Source organism: Salvelinus alpinus, chromosome 16, assembly GCF_045679555.1.
Source record: "Salvelinus alpinus chromosome 16, SLU_Salpinus.1, whole genome shotgun sequence".
Taxonomy (NCBI): Eukaryota; Metazoa; Chordata; class Actinopteri; order Salmoniformes; family Salmonidae; genus Salvelinus; species Salvelinus alpinus.
In genome coordinates, this window is record NC_092101.1 from 1,809,693 (window position 1) to 1,824,926 (window position 15,234).

Sequence of the window (15,234 nt, forward strand, 5' to 3'; positions counted from 1 at the left end):
TTGCTATGAGTTTTTAATTTGTTAAAGTGCTACAGAAAATCTTTGGCCAGTTAGAAAGAAGGTACATTTGACCTTTTCAAAAAAAAACTGCTCTCAACAGTTGACTATTTCAGACAAATTTTAGTTCCTTAACTCTGATTTGCTTGACTGACTGAGAACTGCTGGGAACCTAACACCCTTTATTGGTTGAAACTCAACGTAAGCCTACTGATGGCAAGATTGCATCATCAAACAGTTATTTCACAGTCTGTTGGTGACATTTCATGTTGTGTAAGGTACATTATCATTGAGCAAATTAAGTCTTAATTTTAGTCAAAGTATGATATATTTGGGCTTCAAATAGGACATCTCAGACTGCCTCTTTCAAAAGAGCGTACAACTTTGACTTACTCAAAAATGTACCCTGAATTAATCGCAAGGCTAGCCCACCCTAAACCTAACGTTACTGTTGCTCACTGTTTTGCTTTTATATTCTCTCAGACTTGGACTATAAACTTTGTGCAGTGGTCTCATTTCTACTGCTCAAAGTTCTACTCATTTCTACTGTAATTACCGTGTTCTTGTAATGCAAATTAAAGCTGCAATTGTAACGCTCGTCGTTAGGTGGAAGAGAGGAGGACCAAAGCGCAGCGTGGTATGTTTCCATATTTATTGGAAACACTTAACACGAACAAAACAATAAACCGAAAATGAAACTAACGACGCTACAGACCTGAACATGTGAACATACAGACAACGAAGAACGCAATGAACAGGAACAATCACCCACAAACAAACAGTGAGAACAGCCTACCTAAATATGGTTCCCAATCAGAGACAACGTAAAACACCTGCCTCTAATTGAGAACCATATCAGGCTAGACAATAAACCCAACATAGAAACACATAACATAGAATGCCCACCCAGCTCACGTCCTGACCAACTAAACAAGACTGAACAAAGGAAATAAGGTCAGGAACGTGACAGCAATATGTAACTTTTTGGGCAACCCCCACTGTACATTTTAACAGAAGCTCTTATCCAAAGCGACTTATAATAGGTAGTGCATACATTTTCACATTCTTTCTATACTGGTACCTTGTGGGAATTGAATCCACAACCCTGGCATTGCTATCGCCATGCGCTACCAACTGAGCCACACGGGACCATACAAATCTGAGTTATAGCTCTTTCATTCTCATTGAACGCAAGTCTTGAGAGGTGATCCCTGGGTTGTTAATCTCATCGCAATTGTGGGTGTTGTATACTGTAAGTGCATGCAATGGGCCAGTTTCACCCTTTTTGCTATTACTTCTCGGAAACGGTCCATTGTCCATGTACAGTAGATACTTACACTTGATATGATATTCCAGGAAACAGATGTGTGTGAAAGGTACACAGCAAATTCACGGGTGTACATTTAACTCAGAGACTGTTAAATGTAACACCACTATATACTCTTTTCACAGACTACATACACAACAATAACAATCGATTTGTTTTTTTAAACTCAATGGAGGCTTTAAAAAGAGAGGGGCAACTTCGTGCCCAAATACTTGGTTCTGTTGGTTGTTTCCTGTTGGTGTTGGTGAAGGTTAGGTAAAGGTGAGCCACAGCTCCAGAGAGCCAATCCCCAATCTCTGATTGGAGAGGCTATTTTTACTGATTGAACAATTAAGGGGGCTTCAGTACCTCCGTTGAGAGTAGAGGGCAATCTGGGCACACACACACACATGCTCCCACACTCTCTCTCTCTCTCACACACACACACACACACACTCATACACACACACTCACTCGCTCACACACATAGTTGGTCGGTCAGTTAGTCAGTCATTCTGGAGCTTGCCATTCACAGAAACAGACCTCATGGCTCTATGGATAGCCCTATACCTATCCCTCTCCTTGGTAAGTACCCCACACGAACTGTGGATGTTGTCTGTAGAGTTGTATGTGCAGGTAACCAAGCTGTTGTGATGGTGCCTGTGACTAGGTGGCAGTGCCACCATATCTATGACCAGAGGAGTGTTGGAGGTACGTTTGGTGTGATTGAATTTATCTCATTGTAGCTGTTCCATAGTCTGAGCATCTTAGTGCACACAGACGTCCACACCATGGCGAATGTCATTTTGATTTTGTTCACAAAAATAACATGCTCATTATTGTTGAGGGGACCACCCTTGCTTTTGTTGTCGTGTCAGAAACACTTGTGGCTGCAGACATGACCTGCGTCATTTCACCGGGCAAATGTAGATTGCACTCTGGCTAGAAGTGTCTGTCTGCAAACAGGGCTGCTCAGCATATGTCTGAGTCTGGTTAAGATTTGTAAGGTACATTTTCTTTAATATCCTTAGTCAGTACATTTGTCACCTGCTCTGATGTTCTCTATCTGTGGTGACTTTTTGTTATATGGGGTAATTACACCAGAGGGTGATTTTCTCAGTGGGTGCTGCCTCACTTACCTAAATAGCATTTTATTATGAATTCACTGCTTTTCTTTGAATTTTGATTTTGCCAACAGATTACCAAACAGGCTAGTGTTGAGTCTGAGCGCACATGTGAGGTCACATTAAATCCGATGGTGGGCCAAAAATGTTACTTTTTATTTTATTGTTTTATTTATTTACTTTATATACTATACTTTGTTTAAGCTTTTTGATGGATTAATCTGTTGCACCTAGGTTGTCGATTGCTGGCATGATCTGGATAACACCGAGTATGACTGTTGGCCATTAGATAGCCCTAATGATTACAACATGATCAACTGTGGAGGTAAGTCCAACCCCATTCATTGTGTGGAATTGACTTAAAGGAGGGAAGGCGGGCTGTTGTTGTAGTGCTAATAATTTGATGGTCAGAAAGTCCAGAAATATTGCTTTGATGATTTCTGGTGTCACTGGATGCCTTATCTTGGAGAATACACACAAAAAAGTCCTTCCTCAACAGTGTCTGTCTGTCTGTCTGTCTGTCTGTCTGTCTGTCTGTCTGTCTGTCTGTCTGTCTGTCTGTCTGTCTGTCTGTCTGTCTGTCTGTCTGTCTGTCTGTCTGTCTGTCTGTCTGTCTGTGTCTGTGTGTGTGTGTGTGTGTGTGTGTGTGTGTGTGTGTGTGTGTGTGTGTCTGTGTGTGTGTCCAGGGCTGGAGATGTCGTGGGTGCTGCGGCCACCGGAGAAAGTGACGGACGGGGAGGAGTTCAATGTCACCTACACCGTCACAGCATCAGACGACTTCTACGAGTATGCAGTCAAAAACAAGATATTCCAGTTCAGGTGAGCCAATGTCTGTAATTCACTCCCTGCCAAACCTATCTGCCTATCCGTCCGTACATTTGATGACCACAACATGAGGAAGATTAAAAATGTACTGGGAATGGGAATGCCGAGAAAGATACTCAAACATTTACTTTATAGATTGAACCATACAGTGTACACAGTAGATCTACTGTGTATCCAATCTAGTAGATTGCCATCTACTGTGTACACTGAAAAGTCCAATCTATAATGTAAATGTTTGAGGCATATCTTCGCAATCCAATGTAAAGATATCATTTACATTACTCAGTCAACATTTGTGTAAAAAGTTGTTTGGGTTGAGGTAACCAAGTACATCCTATAGGGCCTTTTAAATATATTACCCGTGGATCTCCTGTGTTTTACTGTAGCCTCATATCTGGATGCCTTTAGATACTGTACATAATTGCTGTTTAAACAGACTGTAAAGATCTATATGTCTATCTACCCATCACTCTCCAGCAACGCCTCCGAAGCCAAAAGGTTCTGTGACAAGCACGACTGTCCCGCGAATTGGAACAGCGCCAACGAGATCAACTGTTGCATTTACCATGCCAACATTCACTCCTGCCCTCTGGCTCTCATGGTCAGTACTGTCACCCTAAAAATCTGGGTTGTGTTCATTGGGCACTAAACGTAAGAAAACGGACTGAAACAGGGAGAGAATACCTGGACTTGTCTAATAAGAAATGTTCATTTTTGTTTTCAATTTCAGGACGTTTTAGAAATGTTTTCTGTTTCATGGCCTAATGAACATGTTCCGGGGCTTCCCTGTGTGTATTGGGTCGCCGCCAGTCTGATGAAAGTACACTGAGGGGGAAGACAGATTCAAAATCCCTAGTTGACTCTTAGCCCCCACCCCGGCCTAGGCTACTTGATAGATGTGAGAGGATTAGATAAGAGTAAGCAATAGTAATATTGTGCCTCCATTTTGCCTTCTGATTGAATGGTATGTGTCATATTATAACACCTATCCAGGGGCACAGCTCTCAACATGTGTCTGTATGGAGTTGTCGGGAAATAGACAGAAGATACAGTGGGGAGAACAAGTATTTGATACACTGCCGATTTTGCAGGTTTTCCTACTTACAAAGCATATAGAGGTCTGTAATTTTTATCATAGGTACACTTCAACTGTGAGAGACGGAATCTAAAACAAAAATCCAGAAAATCACATTGTATGATTTTTAAGTAATTAATTAGCATTTTATTGCATGACATAAGTATTTGATACATCAGAAAAGCAGAACTTAATATTTGGTACAGAAACCTTTGTTTGCAATTACAGAGATCATACGTTTCCTGTAGTTCTTGACCAGGTTTGTACACACTGCAGCAGGGATTTTGGCCCACTCCTCCTCCATACAGACCTTCTCCAGATCCTTCAGGTTTCGGGGCTGTCGCTGGGCAATACGGACTTTCAGCTCCCTCCAAAGATTTTCTATTGGGTTCAGGTCTGGAGACTGGCTAGGCCACTCCGGGACCTTGAGATGCTTCTTACGGAGCCACTCCTTAGTTGCCCTGGCTGTGTGTTTCGGGTCGTTGTCATGCTGGAAGACCCAGCCATGACCCATCTTCAATGCTCTTACTTAGGGAAGGAGGTTGTTGGCCAAGATCTCGCGATACATGGCCCCATCCATCCTCCCCTCAATACGGTGCAGTCGTCCTGTCCCCTTTGCAGAAAAGCATCCCCAAAGAATGATGTTTCCACCTCCATGCTTCACGGTTGGGATGGTGTTCTTGGGGTTGTACTCATCCTTCTTCTTCCTCCAAACACGGCGAGTGGAGTTTAGACCAAAAAACTCAATTTTTGTCTCATCAGACCACATGACCTTCTCCCATTCCTCCTCTGGATAATCCAGATGGTCATTGGCAAACTTCAGACGGTCCTGGACATGCGCTGGCTTGAGCAGAGGGACCTTGCGTGCACTGCAGGATTTTAATCCATGACGGCGTAGTGTGTTACTATTGGTTTTCTTTGAGACTGTGGTCCCAGCTCTCTTCAGGTCATTGACCAGGTCCTGCCGTGTAGTTCTGGGCTGATCCCTCACCTTCCTCATGATCATTGATGCCCCACGAGGTGAGATCTTGCATGGAGCCCCAGACCGAGGGTGATTGACCGTCATCTTGAACTTCTTCCATTTTCTAATAATTGCGCCAACAGTTGTTGCCTTCTCACCAAGCTGCTTGCCTATTGTCCTGTAGCCCATCCCAGCCTTGTGCAGGTCTACAATTTGATCCCTGATGTCCTTACACAGCTCTCTGGTCTTGGCCATTGTGGAGAGGTTGGAGTCTGTTTGATTGAGTGTGTGGACAGGTGTCTTTTATACAGGTAACGAGTTCAAACAGGTGCAGTTAATACAGGTAATGAGTGGAGAACAGGAGGGCTTCTTAAAGAAAAACGAACAGGTCTGTGAGAGCCGGAATTCTTACTGGTTGGTAGGTGATCAAATACTTATGTCATGCAATAAAATGCAAATGAATTACTTAAAAATCATACAATGTGATTTTCTGGATTTTTGTTTTAGATTCCGTCTCTTACAGTTGAAGTGTACCTATGATAAAAATTACAGACCTCTACATGCTTTGTAAGTAGGAAAACCTGCAAAATCGGCAGTGTATCAAATACTTGTTCTCCCCACTGTACATTTCTGGTCTAACCAAATGGACAATAATGCTATTCTATTATTTTATTCAATACTTTCAGGTCTACTCAAGCGGCCAGGGTAGGGGTTGACTTTAGGCGACTTTTTGGGGCAAGAGGCATACAATAAACAACAGCATTCAGCAACAACATTCTCAGTAACAGTTACAGAAACCTTTTACTTGCTTTGACTGTGCCATCACTGTAAGTCACTCTGGATAAGAATGTCTTCTAAATGACCAAAATGTAAATGTACAGTATGTGTGAAAATAAACATACCAAATTCGCAAATCACACTGGCTGTTACTATTGGCCTTATTTCGGGGAGGAGCTCATTAGAGTAATACTCTAATGTACATTTACATTGACATGTACATTTAGTTCATTTAACCGACACTCTTTCACACAATAGTGCCATAAGACTTCTGATACCAATGTAGTGTGAAAGAGAGCCACAAAATTGTGATCCAAAATAAAAAATGGTATACACAAGCATTTTGAAAATACAAATTACAGCTCTCAAAAGTACCTTGTTACAAAATCCATTGGAGTGTAGTTCAGCCCAGAGTAAAACAAATTTCAAAATTGTCATTGAAATACACATTTCAAATAGGTGTAACAGAAAAAAACTGTCCATCTCTGCTTGTTAGCACTCATTCTCTCTCCCCCACCCACCAATCATTGTTTGTTGAGTACAATGGTATAACATTGCTGAAGATTGAAGGATTTAGATTGGTTTTGATTATGATGCTAACCCAATCATGTCGCCTCCACAGAGGCACGGCGGTATTTGTGGCCCGTGGATCCCTGATGACGGGAAGATTGTGACACACACCGTGTCCAAAGCAGGAAAGATGAGCACGAAGTTCTGGACATCAAAGGTACCTACCACTGCAAAGTAAATGTAAGGGCTATTCACACAACTGAGCCGAACCGAGCTGAACCAAACCAAGCTGTACTGCTCTGGCCTGGTTCAGCATCCACCATTGTTTTTGGAACTGGGCCGAAAAGGACAATGTGAAAATAAATATCAAAGCCAGTATCGGCACGATACTGTGTTAAGGGTACTAGTAAACAGTAGTGCTCATGTTGTCTTTATGTGCTTTGGTAACTATCTGACAATTGAGTTTTTTAATCACGGTCCCATCCAGGTGGTTCTGATTCATGTCGGAGTGACCTCAGTCATTGCCCATATCAAAATTGGACATATGCATGCAGCTCTGGAGTCCAAGGTGCTGGTCGTCAGTGCTCAAGGTCAGTGTGCTGCTAACGCCAGCAGTGTATCCATTTGTCGTGATGCAAAACTGCTATTGCTACTCAAGGCTCACCCCATGTGGTGAGCACCCAAACGTTGGATTATAATAACTGTTGTACATTGTTTTTTTAGGCTTTGTTCTTTATTTGTTGCGGAAAAATCCAGACATTAGGATGTTGTTGCTGCACAGAAGTGTTCAACTCTAGGCTGGGTTGTAGTGGTCATCTTTTCTTCTTGGTGCTTAGATTGACACGCTAATGTTACTAATAAGCCAGCTGGTTTCCCAGGTTCTTAGTAGTTTTTTCAAGGCAAAGACAAAAGGTACTCCTGTGTCATAATAGTTACATGGGATTGTGTGTGTGTGTGTGTGTGTGTGTGTGTGTGTGTGTGTGTGTGTGTGTGTGTGTGTGTGTGTGTGTGTGTGTGTGTGTGTGTGTGTGTGTGTGTGTGTATCTCAGTGTGTGGGGATGATGTCTGCGAGCTGGAGGAGAACTGTCTCACGTGCCCGGCGGACTGTGGTGCCTGCCCCATGTCCATCACCATCAAGGTGGCCATCGGACTGCCCGTCACACTCTTCTTCGGTGGCTTCATCTTAACCATGGTGGTGAGGCACCAAACAAAACATATACACCAAACAATACTACTTTTTTTTTTTATATTCTCTTGCATCCAGACCAGGCACAAAACAAACTCACTTCAGAGTTTGGTCATGAACCAGGCAAGTCATTCTCATCCAATGCAGATGTTTTTGATCGATGTCTTCTCTCTGTCTCGATAGTGGTTCCAGTACCAGAAACAGAAGATGTTTTGGGACGAAAGCTGGATTATCAACTATAAAAATATAATGTTTGGTAAGATGAGATGTCATCTGAGATGGATTCATAAATGAGAAAATAAGTGAAAAGAGCAAAAAGGTGAACTCTTTTGCTTGCTTGCTTATGCAATGCAGGTCAAAAACATACAGTGGCAAGAAAAAGTATGTGAACCCTTTGGAATTACCTGGACTTCTGCAGAAATTGGTCATAAAATTAGATCTGATCTTCATCTAAGTCACAACAATAGACAAACACAATCTGCTTAAACTAATAACACACAAACAATTATATATTTTCATGTCTTTATTGAAAACACCCTGAAAACATTCACAGAGCAGGGAGGAGAAGTATGTGAACCCTTGGATTTAATAACTGGTAGACCCTCCTTTGGCAGCAATAATCCCAACCAAACATTTTCTGTAGTTGCGGATCAGACCTGTACAACGGTCAGGAGGAATTTTGGACCATTCCTCTTTACAAAACTGTTTCAGTTCAGCAATATTCTTGGGATGTCTGTTATGAACTGCTTTCTTGAGGTCATGCCACAGCATCTCAATCGGGTTGAGGTCAGGACTCTGACTGGGCCACTCCTGAAGGCGTATTTTCTTCTGTTGAAGCCATACTTTTGTTGATATACTTCTGTGTTTTGGGTTGTTGTCCTGTTGCATCACCCAACTCCTGTTGAGCTTCAATTGTCAGACAGATAGCCTTACATTCTCCTGCAAAATGTATTGATAAACTTGGGAATTCATTTTTAATTTTTGCGCCTTTTTTCCCCACACATAGTGTTTTATGTTCCTTCCAAACAACTCAATTTTAGTTTCATCTGTCCACAGAATATTTTGTTTAGTGTTTTACGTGTCGTAGACTCGTCAACAGAGATGTTAACATGTTCCGGAGATTTCTGTAAGTCTTTAGCTGACACTCTAGGATTCTTCTTAACCTCATTGAGTATTCTGCGCTGTGCTCTTGCAGTCATCTTTGCAGGACTCCTAGGGAGAGTAGAAACAGTGCTGAACTTTCTCAATATATAGACAATTTGTCTTACCGTGGACTGGTGAACATCAAGGCTTTTAGAGATACTTTTGTAACCCTTTCCAGCTTTATGCAAGTCAACAATTCTTAATCTTGGGTCTTCTGAGATCTCTTTTGTTCGAGGCATGGTTCACAACAGGCAATGCTTCTTGTGAATAGCAAACTCTAATGTTGAGAGTGTTTTTTATAGGGCAAGGCAGCTCTAACCAACATCTCCAATCCAGGTAATTGCAAAGAGTTTACATACTTTTTCTTGCCACTAGTTTTATTGTCCAGGGATAGTAATTTGCAGCATTCACAATTGTAATTTGCAGGATTATTTTCTCGTTTCTTTGACATGTCTCGCACAATATAGCAAATAAATGAATGTAAAAGAGCATGTCACGCATCCAAACATGTTTTCTTCAATGCTGCACACACATTTCCATCCGGGGAATGTCTTTTACATACATTTCTATACCTAAAAGTTTCCTTTTTTGGCGTATGCAGGTAAAGTGTGTTACACGGGCTTCTGCAGTACGACCAGTCTCCAGCAGGTGAAGAGTAACTCCAGTGTGAGCCGAACTACAGACGTGACTGTCTGCACTGTGGTCAACACCACCTTCAAACAGAACTTCATCCAACCTGCCATTTAGTAAGACGTCTTACTTAAACACTGTACCTCGTAACGCATGTCTAAGGCATGGTATTTATTACACAGTTGAAAGGGGGAAAGTACTGTGGCCTGGGACTGCTGTAAAGTGGAGCATGCAGAGATATTCACGGCTATTGATAATCATGTATTTGATTCAGAACTAGTGCACTGCAATGCATTTAAACGGAGTACATGCACTTATCCAATGTGCACTTATCAGTCGTCAACTATATTCTCAGACAATTATTGTATGAGGAACCTAGTTTTATTTGTATCACTAATATTTGTTTTAACACCTGTTGCTTTGCATCTGTCAACGTGTAGTAAGTTTGCTGTTTTTCTTGATAACTAAAAGAAAGTCATTATTTTCTATTGGTTAGTGATGGAAGGACTGTAGCCGTGAAACACATCCAGAACAAACACTTCACCCTCTCCAAAACAATCAGGAGGGAGGTGAAAGAAGTGAGGTGAGTACAACGTGTGTACTCCTAAAACCTCACACACAGACACAATTACCCAGAGTATATATTTTTGATTGATCTCATGCAACATTTTCTTCACTTACTGAAGTTCTGATAAAAGTCACATAGTAGTATCCCATCAGGAAAAACATGTGGAATCGACATTCTCTCAACATCACAATTCAATTAAAAGTAAATTAAATTAAATTTTATTGGTCACATACACATGGTTAGCGAATGTTAATGCGAGTGTAGCAAAATGCTTGTGCTTCTAGTTCCGACAATGCAGTAATAACCAACGAGTAATCTAACCTAACAATTCCACAACTACTACCTTATACACACAAGTGTAAAGGGATAAAGAATATGTACATAAAGATATATGAATGAGTGATGGTACAGAACAGCATAGGCAAGATGCAGTAGATGGTATAGAGTACAGTATATACATATGAGATGAGTAATGTAGGGTATATAAACATAAAGTGGCATAATTTAAAGTGGCTAGTGATACATGTATTACATAAAGATGGCAAGATGCAGTAGATGATATAGAGTACAGTATATACATATGAGATTAGTAATGTAGGGTATGTAAACATTATTTTAAGTGGCATTGTTTAAAGTGGCTAGTGATATATTTTTCATAAATTTCCATCAATTCCCATTATTAAAGTGGCTGGAGTTGAGTCAGTATGTTGGCAGCAGCCACTAAATGTTAGTGGTGGCTGTTTAACTGTCTGATGGCCTTGAGATAGAAGCTGTTTTTCAGTCTCTCGGTCCCTGCTTTGATGCACCTGTACTGACCTCGCCTTCTGGATGATAGCGGGGTGAACAGGCAGTGGCTCGGGTGGTTGTTGTCCTTGATGATCTTTATGGCCTTCCTGTGACATCGGGTGGTGTAGGTGTCCTGTAGGGCAGGTAGTTTGCCCCCGGTGATGCGTTGTGCAGACCTCAATACCCTCTGGAGAGCCTTACGGTTGTGGGCGGAGCAGTTGCCGTACCAGGCGGTGATACAGCCCGACAGGATGCTCTCAATTGTGCATCTGTAGAAGTTTGTGAGTGCTTTTGGTGACAAGCCAAATTTTTTCAGCCTCCTGAGGTTGAAGAGGCGCTGCTGCGCCTTCTTCACAACGCTGTCTGTGTGGGTGGACCAATTCAGTTTGTCCATGATGTGTACGCCGAGGAACTTAAAACTTACTACCCTCTCCACTACTGTCCCGTCGATGTGGATAGGGGGGTGCTCCCTCTGCTGTTTCCTGAAGTCCACAATCATCTCCTTTGTTTTGTTGATGTTGAGTGTGAGGTTATTTTCCTGACACCACACTCCGAGGGCCCTCACCTCCTCCCTGTAGGCCGTCTCGTCGTTGTTGGTAATCAAGCCTACCACTGTAGTGTCGTCCGCAAACTTGATGATTGAGTTGGAGGCGTGCATGGCCACGCAGTCGTGGGTAAACAGGGAGTACAGGAGAGGGCTCAGAACGCACCCTTGTGGGGCCCCAGTGTTGAGGATTAGCGGGGTGGAGATGTTGTTACCTACCCTCACCACCTGGGGCGGCCCGTCAGGAAGTACAGTACCCAGTTGCACAGGGCGGGGTCGAGACCCAGGGTCTCGAGCTTGATGACGAGTTTGGAGGGTACTATGGTGTTAAATGCTGAGCTGTAGTCGATGAACAGCATTCTTACATAGGTATTCCTCTTATCCAGATAGGTTAGGGCAGTGTAATTGCGATTGCGTCGTCTGTGGACCTATTGGGTCGGTAATCAAATTGGAGTGGGTCTAGGGTGTCAGATAGGGTGGAGGTGATATGGTCCTTGACTAGTCTCTCAAAGCACTTCATGATGACGGAAGTGAGTGCTACGGGGCGGTAGTCGTTTAGCTCAGTTACCTTAGCTTTCTTGGGAACAGGAACAATGGTGGCCCTCTTGAAGCATGTGGGAACAGCAGACTGGGATAAGGATTGATTGAATATGTCCTTAAACACACCAGCTGGTCAGCCAGCTGGTCTGCGCATGCTCTGAGGACGCCGTCTGGGCCTGGAGCTTTGCGAGGGTTAACACGTTTAAATGTTTTACTCACCTCGGCTGCAGTGAAGGAGAGCCCGCAGGTTTTGGTAGCGGGCCGTGTCAGTGGCACTGTATTGTCCTCAAAGCGAGCAAAAAAGTTATTTAGTCTGTCTGGGAGCAAGACATCCTGGTCCGCGACGGGGCTGGTTTTCTTTTTGTAATCCGTGATTGACTGTAGACCCTGCCACATACCTCTTGTGTTTGAGCTGTTGAATTGCGACTCTACTTTGTCTCTATACTGGCACTTAGCTTGTTTGATTGCCTTGCGGAGGGAATAGCTACACTGTTTGTATTCGGTCATGTTTCCGGTCACCTTGCCCTGGTTAAAAGCAGTGGTTCGCACTTTCAGTTTCACACGAATGCTGCCATCAATCCACGGTTTCTGGTTTGGGAATGTTTTAATCTTTGCTGTGGGTATTACGTCACTGATGCACTTTCTAATGAATTCGCTCACCGAATCAGCGTATTCGTCAATGTTGTTGTTGGACGCAATGCGGAACATATCCCAATCCACGTGATCGAAGCAGTCTTGAAGCGGGGAATCAGATTGGTCGGACCAGCGTTGAACAGACCTGAGCGCGGGAACTTCTTGTTTTAGTCCTGATCAGCTTTTCCGAAAGGAGGGCGGGGGAGGGCCTTATATGCGTCGCAGAAGTTAGAATAACAATGATCTAGGGTTTTACCAGCCCTGGTAGCACAATCGATATGCTGATAGAATTTAGGGAGTTTTGTTTTCAGATTAGCCTTGTTAAAATCCCCAGCTACGATGAATGCAGCCTCAGGGTGTGTGTTTTCTAGTTTACATAGAGTCAGATAAAGTTCGTTCAGGGCCATCGATGTGTCTGCTTGGGGGGGAATATATACGGCTGTGATTATAATCGAAGAGATTTCCCTTGGTAGATAATGCGGTCGACATTTGATTGTGAGGAATTCTAAGTCAGGTGAACAGAATGACTTGAGTTTCTGTATGTTGTTATGATCACACCATGTTGTTAATCATAAGGCATACCCCCCCACCCCTCTTCTTACCAGAAAGATGTTTGTTTCTGTCGGCACGATGCGTGAAGAAACCAGCTGGCTGCACCGACTCCGTTAGCGTCTCTCGAGTGAGCCATGTTTCCGTGAAGCAAAGAATGTTACAGTCTCTGATGTCTCTCTGGAATGCTACCCTTGCTCGGATTTCATCAACCTTGTTGTCAAGAGACTGGACATTGGCGAGAAGTATGCTAGGGAGTGGAGCGCGGTGTGCCCTTCTCCGGAGCCTGACCAGAAGACCACTTCGTTTGCCCCTTTTACGGCGTCGTTGTTTAGGGTCACCGGCTGGGATCCGATCCATTGTACTGGGTGGAAGGCAAAACACAGGATCCGCTTCGGGAGAGTCATATTCCTGGTCGTAATGACAGTGAGTTGACGTTGCTCTTATATTCAGTAGTTCCTCCCGACTGTATGTAATGAAACCTAAGATTACCTGGGGTACCAATGTAAGAAATAACATGTAAAAAAACTAAATACTGCATAGTTTCCTAGGAACGCGAAGCGAGGCGGCCATGTCTGTCGGCGCCGGAAGTAGACTTTTCAATTCAATGTTGAACATACAGTTTTTTGTCTAATTTCAACCTAGATTTCAACAACATATCAACGGCAAGGTGATTTCAAGGTTTGGTTCATTTCAAATGAATTCACCTTCGTTGACGACTCGACATCAAACTAAAATTGGATGTTGATTTGTCGTTGACGTCCGGTGTGATTGGATGTGACACATTTGCACCACTAGTTCATTTCTAGATATGGCATTGCTTTTCCTTAGGGAACTGGATCACCCGAATCTCTCCAAGTTTATCGGTGGTTCCATTGAGGTCCCCTACGTCAGTATCATCACCGAGTACTGCCCCAAAGGAAGCCTGGCTGATGTCCTCCTGAATGAGGATGTGCCAATCAACTGGGGCTTCAGGTGACTGTCAAGACATCAGCTTTTTCTACCATCTGTCGGAAGAAAGAATACTGCACTATATAGGGCGGTTTCCTGGACATTAACCTAGTCCTGCACTAAAAGCATTTCCATTAAACATGCTTCTTAGTCTAGAACTTGGCTCAATATGTGTCTGGGACCATGATGTAATTGAACCTAATTGTTTTTTTTTGTGTTCTTCATTTATGCTGGCACACAGGTTGTCCTTTGCTACTGACATAGCCCGTGGAATGGCTTATCTCCACCAACACAAGATGTTTCATGGCAGACTTCACTCAAGGAATTGCGTCATTGACGACCGCTGGGTTTGCAAAATCTCAGGTGATGCAATTAAGACTTCCCTCTGTAGGAGTGTGTAGGCAGGCAGCATATTTTCAACATGCCTTTATCTACTACTGTTTTGTCCTTGAGCAAGGCACTTAACCCCTAACCTGCTCCAGAGGCACTCCTCTGCAGCTGACACTGTGTTGTTTCAAGCCTCTCGTGTGAGTATATACAGTTGAAGTCGGAAGTTTACATACACTTAGGTTGGAGTCATTAAAACTCGTTTTCCACCACTCCACAAATGTCTTGTTAACAAACTATAGTTTTGGCAAGTCGGTTAGGACATCTACTTTGTGCATGACACAAGTAATTTTCCCAACAATTGTTTACAGACAGATTATTTCACTTATTATTCAATGTATCACAATTCCAGTGGGTCAGAAGTTTACATACACTAAGTTGACTGTGCCTTTAAAACAGCTTGGAAAATTCCAGAAAATGATGTCATGGCTTTAGAAGCTTCTGATAATTGACATAATTTGAGTCAACTGGAGGTGTACCTGTGGATGTATGTAACGATTGTCGTCTGGAGAAGGAGAGGAGGACCAAGGTGCAGCGTGGTAACACTTGACAAACAACAAAAACGACAAACGAACAGTCCTGAAAGGTGAAACAAAACACTAAACAGGAAACAACCACCCACAAACAAAAGTGGGACAACAGGCTACCTAAATATGGCTCCCAATCAGAGACAACGATAGACAGCTGCCTCTGATTGGGAACCACACCAGGCCAAACACACAGAAACAGAAAACCTAGACCT

At 43.0% G+C, this 15,234-nt stretch overlaps 1 protein-coding gene across 1 annotated transcript in view; it reads left to right on the forward strand.

Moving 5' to 3' along the window:
- The first annotated feature begins 1,782 nt into the window (after positions 1–1,782).
- LOC139540654 (atrial natriuretic peptide receptor 2-like) overlaps positions 1,783–15,234 on the forward strand; it is a 29,334-nt gene continuing 15,882 nt past the window's right edge. Inside the window, exons 1-12 of the mRNA XM_071344473.1 lie at positions 1,783–1,888; positions 2,662–2,752; positions 3,114–3,246; positions 3,730–3,853; positions 6,688–6,792; positions 7,063–7,165; positions 7,625–7,770; positions 7,945–8,017; positions 9,506–9,650; positions 10,031–10,117; positions 13,986–14,129; positions 14,347–14,468. Of these exons, the coding sequence (XP_071200574.1) occupies positions 1,850–1,888; positions 2,662–2,752; positions 3,114–3,246; positions 3,730–3,853; positions 6,688–6,792; positions 7,063–7,165; positions 7,625–7,770; positions 7,945–8,017; positions 9,506–9,650; positions 10,031–10,117; positions 13,986–14,129; positions 14,347–14,468 (1,312 nt within the window). The 5' untranslated portion in view covers positions 1,783–1,849. The remainder of the gene's footprint in view (positions 1,889–2,661; positions 2,753–3,113; positions 3,247–3,729; positions 3,854–6,687; positions 6,793–7,062; positions 7,166–7,624; positions 7,771–7,944; positions 8,018–9,505; positions 9,651–10,030; positions 10,118–13,985; positions 14,130–14,346; positions 14,469–15,234) is intronic.